At 36.4% G+C, this 6,000-nt stretch overlaps 1 protein-coding gene across 1 annotated transcript in view; it reads left to right on the top strand.

Annotated features, from left to right (window-relative positions):
* Positions 1-4,966: 4,966 nt before the first annotated feature.
* Positions 4,967-6,000, top strand: part of LOC143348260 (laminin subunit alpha-1-like) — a 218,853-nt gene continuing 217,819 nt past the window's right edge. Inside the window, exons 1-2 of the mRNA XM_076778275.1 lie at positions 4,967-4,991; positions 5,159-5,466. Coding sequence (XP_076634390.1) covers positions 4,967-4,991; positions 5,159-5,466 — 333 coding nt within the window. The remainder of the gene's footprint in view (positions 4,992-5,158; positions 5,467-6,000) is intronic.

Below are 6,000 nucleotides of genomic sequence, written 5' to 3'. Positions count from 1 at the left end.
ACGAAGTTCAGTGTCGAGGAAAGAACTATACAGGATGTTCGGCCGACCCTGGGAAAAATTTTAATGGGGAATTCTAGAGGCCAAAATAAGATGAAAATCAAGAATACCAATTTGTTGATGGAGGCTTCGTTAAAAAGTTATCAACATTAAATTTTAAAATTTCAAATCGGTCGGAAAAAATTATTTTCGATTGCGGGGGTCAATTACAATCATTTTTGGCGAATAGATATACCCTCGAAATCCTACCCACTTTCTAGAAAAAAATTCGAGATGGTGTGAAATTTTTCAACAAAATTAAAAAATTTTAAATCGTTCTAAAAAAATTATTTTTGATTGCAGGGACCAATTATAATAATTTTTAGTCAATAGACATACCCTCGAAATCCTAACCATTGTCGAGAAAAAAATTCATTACCGAAAATATAATTTCAGGCCAAAAATGTCTTCCAGAAATTTCATGCGAATCTTTAAAATGTCATAACTTCTGAACGGATTGGACGATTTTAATGTTTAAAAAAGCAAACTACGCGTATTTTGCTGGAGAATATGTACAAATTGCAAAAATATTCGAAAAGTTGGTCCTTGACCCTGTAAAATGAGAAAACCCCCATAAAAATGGTCCAATTTTCAAACAGCCATAACTCCTGCAATAGTAAATATATTTCAATGAAACTTTTTTCTGAAGTAGGGCTCGTGGGTATCTACAAAAAAGTATTAGGCGACTTTTTTATAGGGCGTCAAACGAAATTACTAAAAATCAAAAACTAATTTTTAAGAGAATTCGACAAAGGAGTAGGTGCTTAAATTTTTCGACGAAAAAAAAAAATTACAAATCGTTTTGGAAAAATTATTTTCGATTGCAGGGATGGATTACAATCATTTTTGGTCATTACACATTCTCCCGAAATCCTACTCATTTTCGAGAAAAAAATTCCTTACCGAAAATATAATTTCTGGCCAGAAATATCTGCCCGAATTTTCATGCGAATCTTTAAAATGTCATAACTTCTGAACGGATTGGACGATTTTAATGTTTAAAAAAGCAAACTACGCGTATTTTAGTGGATAATATGTTCAAATCGCAAAAATATTCGAAAAGGTGGTCCTTAACCCTGTAAAATGAGAAAAACCCCAAAAAAATGGACCAATTTTCAAACAGCCATAACTCCTACAATAGTGAATATAGTTCAATGAAACTTTTTTCTGAAGTAGAGCTCATGGGTACCTACAAAAAAGTATTAGACGACTTTTTTATAGGGCGTCAAACGAAATTACTAAAAATCAAAAACTAATTTTTAAGAAAAATCGACAGGGGGTAGGTGCCTAAATTTTTCGGCGAAATTGAAAAGTTGCAAATCGTTCTAAAAAAATTATTTTTAGCTAGGGGGGTTAAATGCAAGCATTTTTGGTCAGTACACATATCCCCGAATTCCTACGCACTTTTGAGAAAAAAATTCGAGTAAGTGCCTAAATTTTTCGGCAAAAATAAAAAGTTCCAAATCATTCTGAAAAAAATATTTTCTGTTCCGGGAGTCAATTACAATCATTTTTGCTCAATATACATTCCTCCGAAATCCTACGCATTTTCGAGAAAAAAATTCTTAAACGAAAATATAATGTGTGGCCAGAATTGTTTCTGATTCAATTCCCTTTGTGTTTATTTTTGTAATCTGTTAATAATGTTTCTAAGTGACACGAAAATAGTAATGAAGGTCCAGAGCCCCAGGAAAATGAACCGAAAAAATACATTGGATGTAAGGTTTACTCCTCTGTGATTATATTCCTCATTTTTGTCACATAATATGCAGGTATAGTCCAATTATCGGGCATATTTGATTTCCCCAGCCCCGAGCATGCCGGATAATCAGACTTTTACTGCATAATGTTATGCACATATCTTTTGTATATAATCATGTTTTTATATTTGCATTCCAGTACAACTTTTATCATCTCACCTTATTTACATTACTATTATAAAAAGTGTCTCATTTATTATACATTCCTCTTTTAATTCTTACTCGTGAAAGCAAATATGGCCATATTTAGTATTGTTTCCATTGAAAAAAACTCAGTAATGCAATTAAACTACTTTCATATTCATAAATTGCATCGTAACATAGACGCTTGGTCGAAGCAGTTCTAGAATTTGCTAGGGATGACTCCGCAAACAATATCACAAGAATAAGTAGCGAACATTAACGAGTAGACTGCTGATCTTCATGCAAATTCATATTTTTACTAATAGAATTAATAAAATCATAGCTTTGCAGTTTCCTCCAAATATAATAACTCGTATCATGCTTTAAGTATCTCTATTGTAATTCCGTGCGTTCTTGAAAATTAAAACTCCCCATAAACGCATAAACATCCGCAGTCCGTTAACAAGAGACCACCTCATCTCTAATTTTACAAGCCCGTTCCACGTCGTCGCGGACCCTACGAAAAACTCCCAGGAACATAATTTGCGAATGCACATTTGCATCCGAAAGCAACTCGTTTCGGTCCCGATAGCTCCCATTCGATCTGATATACCGAGCATTGCGGCGCACGCTGTGCGCGGTGCATAATTCACACCAGGCAGCATCATTAACTGGCAACCAGAGAACGTAAAAAAATACCCCTGGCCTCGTCTGATGTTACAGAAACGGTGCTCGTGGGTGTACTCGCTAAATCAAATCGGATATTAACGCGCGAAAGTCGAACGTCGCGTTTTCTCCGCACGGATGGGGATCGTCCGACGGCGATACAGCTTGTTCGCGTGTAATTTTCGTGGTTACGATCGTCGATTAATTATCGCGAACGCGTCGTAGAATGCCTTTTATCTCGTCGTCGGTTGTCCGTGGCGGCAGTTGCCGATAACTCGTCACGTTTCTTTGATGCGGCGCGGGACTCGCGTGTCGATTACGCGCGTTTAACCTGTTCGGATGGCCAGGGTGGCCGGGGATACCGGTGAACCTGTTCGCGCATACTGCCGCCATACAATAGGCGACTCCGCGGCAACTTGCTCGCTCCCGGACGACTGGTTTCGTGCTGAGCTCTGTCAAAACCTGTCGATGTACGTACTCGAAGGAAATTACCAGATAAATCTCCGGGGCCGTTCGTTGCGTGAGCCTTCGATATACGCTTCTCGTGAAATTTTATGTTTGCCACCACTCCGGGCGGTGCTCGGGTGTATTGACCCTGATCGTTTCCGACGAACGGGACGAAACTCGCGAAAACGTTTCGAGGTATTTGCACCGGCGCTGGAGCAATTTAGCTTTGTTTTTTTTTTCCTTTCGTCGAGAGGATTACGATTCGGGGTCGATCAACCTTCAAAACAAACAGTTTTCTCTTAGTCTACATGAGTGTAGCTAGAGAAATACGCAGGAGACTTCTGAAACATTAATTTTTGTGTGATTGGTGCGCAATTGAAGTAAAATTTCAATTTTGTACAAAAAATGGGAGAATCGTTTGTATATAAATAATGTTAAAATTAATTTATCGAAGATCCTCCACCGTATTTCTCTAGCTATACTCATGTAGATTAAGAGAAAATTTACACGCTTCGCGAGAATGGCTCCATCGTTGTCATTTTGCATTATTTTTTGAATGAATATTTTTTTTTAAACACTTAACAACATGGTTAATAACATTCTTGAATATTATTATCCTCTTACTTTGCCATCCATCCAAAAAAAAATCGGAAAGAAACGCTTTATTTTAGGTTTTCACAGTGGTCTTACCCCTTAACAACTTTTCTGGTCGATGAATTTATAGTTAAATTAGCGCATAGTAGAGGGAAGCTTTTTTAAGTCATTGTGTTGTTTGGTGAAATAATTGACAAGATCACAATTGTATATTCACAACTGTCGAGAATAAACATTGCATGCATGTATTTTTAATTTGTATCCATGCAGTCCCTTGCAAAGGTCAGTACTACCTGAGGAGGACACTCGTTTATTGCACCCCCTGAGCGTCTTTATTTTGTCCAAGCCTCAAGCTTGATTAGCAGAAAACAAGAACAGCATTTTCGTTTTGTAAAACTACATTAATTAAATGCATACTTAGGTCGAAACTCTGTCGTATTTATTTAGCAAATAGATATTCAACAACATTTTATGTACAAAGAAAGACGTGTTCGCTTTAAGGGGTTAGGTAACTCTAGCGGTATGGAAAACAAGGCAATTTTTTAAGCTACAATGAAGAAAAAGTAAGTAGTCAATTATCCTGAGACTTTGTATTGTATTTAGGTATAACAAATATTGAAAAAAACCCTTAGCAATGTTTAAAAAATATTTATAATTAAGCCTACACAGCGCCATGTTCCCGAGCCACTTCATTTTTTGATGCCTAACTGGTGTGCAGGATTATGGTAAAATGGAATGAAATATTCCATTAACTATGATAAAAATCCTTAGTATTGACGATGAGACATTTCAATTTGTATAAAAATGAACAATATGGCAGATATTTGAAACCTAAAATCGAATTTTATCAAAAATCGAGTTTTTATTACTAATATTTTGCAGAATTATTAGACAATTTTTAAAAACATGGATCGTCAATGCTTAATAAATATAATAGTGAAGATAACTGTAAATTTTCAAAGCAATTGATTAATTGGAACTGGAGTAATTCTGTACACCGTTTTGTATAACATAGTTCCGAGGAAAATGCATTTAAAGTTTGATATACGCAGATATAAGCAGATATACGTCATTGTTTGAGGCTCTAAATTTTCAGCAAAAACATTGTTCCGACACTGGGACCTTCCGCATAATGATTTTAAGGCTTCAAACTATTATTTAAGCCAAAAACAAAATATCGAATTTTTCACAAGACTGTACAGAGAAGTCGACAACGTGCACAGCAATTTTATAAAGCCTAGTTAGCACCAATACAATATTTATTGTATGATAACAGATGTCGCGGTTAGCTCCATACTCGAATTTCCATATTCCAACACATTAACATTAGGAATACCACAATGTTTGCTATACTGCGATTGATTAGTGTGTATAACGGTTCTATGTATTCTAGGATATTTGTCCATATACGATAACCATATACGAAATAGCAACTCTACTAAATTATCGAATATTTGCATTTGAGTGTTTCCTTAGAGAAGCTTGACTTTTTGGTTGTCGCTAGGAATTAGAATGAATTCTTTTGATTCCAGGGCCGTCCGGACAATATGGCGCGAGCAAAAACTTAAAGAACAGCGGCCTCTTTCCGTCGACTTTCAACGTCGCCGCGAAGGCAGACGTTTACGCGAACGCGACTTGCGGCGAGGAGGGACCGGAGACATTTTGCAAACCCTCCGAGTCATCAAGATGCGCGGTTTGTGACGCAAGGAGTCCCGATCCTGGCAAAAGGCATAACATTAGCAACATCTTGGACACGAATCCTGGCAGGTGGTGGCAGAGTCCCACGCTAGCCAGAGGAGAACACTACGAGTACATAACCATAGTTCTAGACCTCAAACAAGTGAGTCACTTTACTTCCACCGAGTCTCTTCCAACGTTAAATGCTCAAAATTGAAATACAAATTTTTTTTTATTATCTAATTTACGAAATGTAAGGGAAAATATAGGAAATACTATATTTAGAATCATTATATTTAGGGGTTGACCCTCTACGAAGCTTTGAATGTATTTATATAATACTATATTTAGAATCGTTATATTTCGGGGGTTGAGACAACGCTTTACGAAGCTTCCATTTCATTAATCCTAAAAATACAAATTTGCATAAAGATTTGTTAGAAATACAGCGCAATTTGTTTCTTCCTAGAGTTATTCTGGCTTACTTTTTTCGTAACCTTGTGTCTTTTGTCTGTAACAAAGCCTCGTGCTAATTAAATGTGTTTTGCTCATTTGCATCCCCAAAATTCCCACAAGATTTGCATAAATTAATTCGAAATCGAAGGAGGAAAGTTTGAGCATTTTACCTGGAAAGACCCTATATATGTATAATAGTTTTTGGGGCCCAAAGTGGAGGAAACGATTCTCAGACCATGTA

Source organism: Colletes latitarsis, chromosome 11, assembly GCF_051014445.1.
Source record: "Colletes latitarsis isolate SP2378_abdomen chromosome 11, iyColLati1, whole genome shotgun sequence".
Taxonomy (NCBI): Eukaryota; Metazoa; Arthropoda; class Insecta; order Hymenoptera; family Colletidae; genus Colletes; species Colletes latitarsis.
The sequence above is the reverse complement of the archived record's forward strand: the minus strand, read 5'-3'. Positions and strand labels throughout refer to the sequence as shown.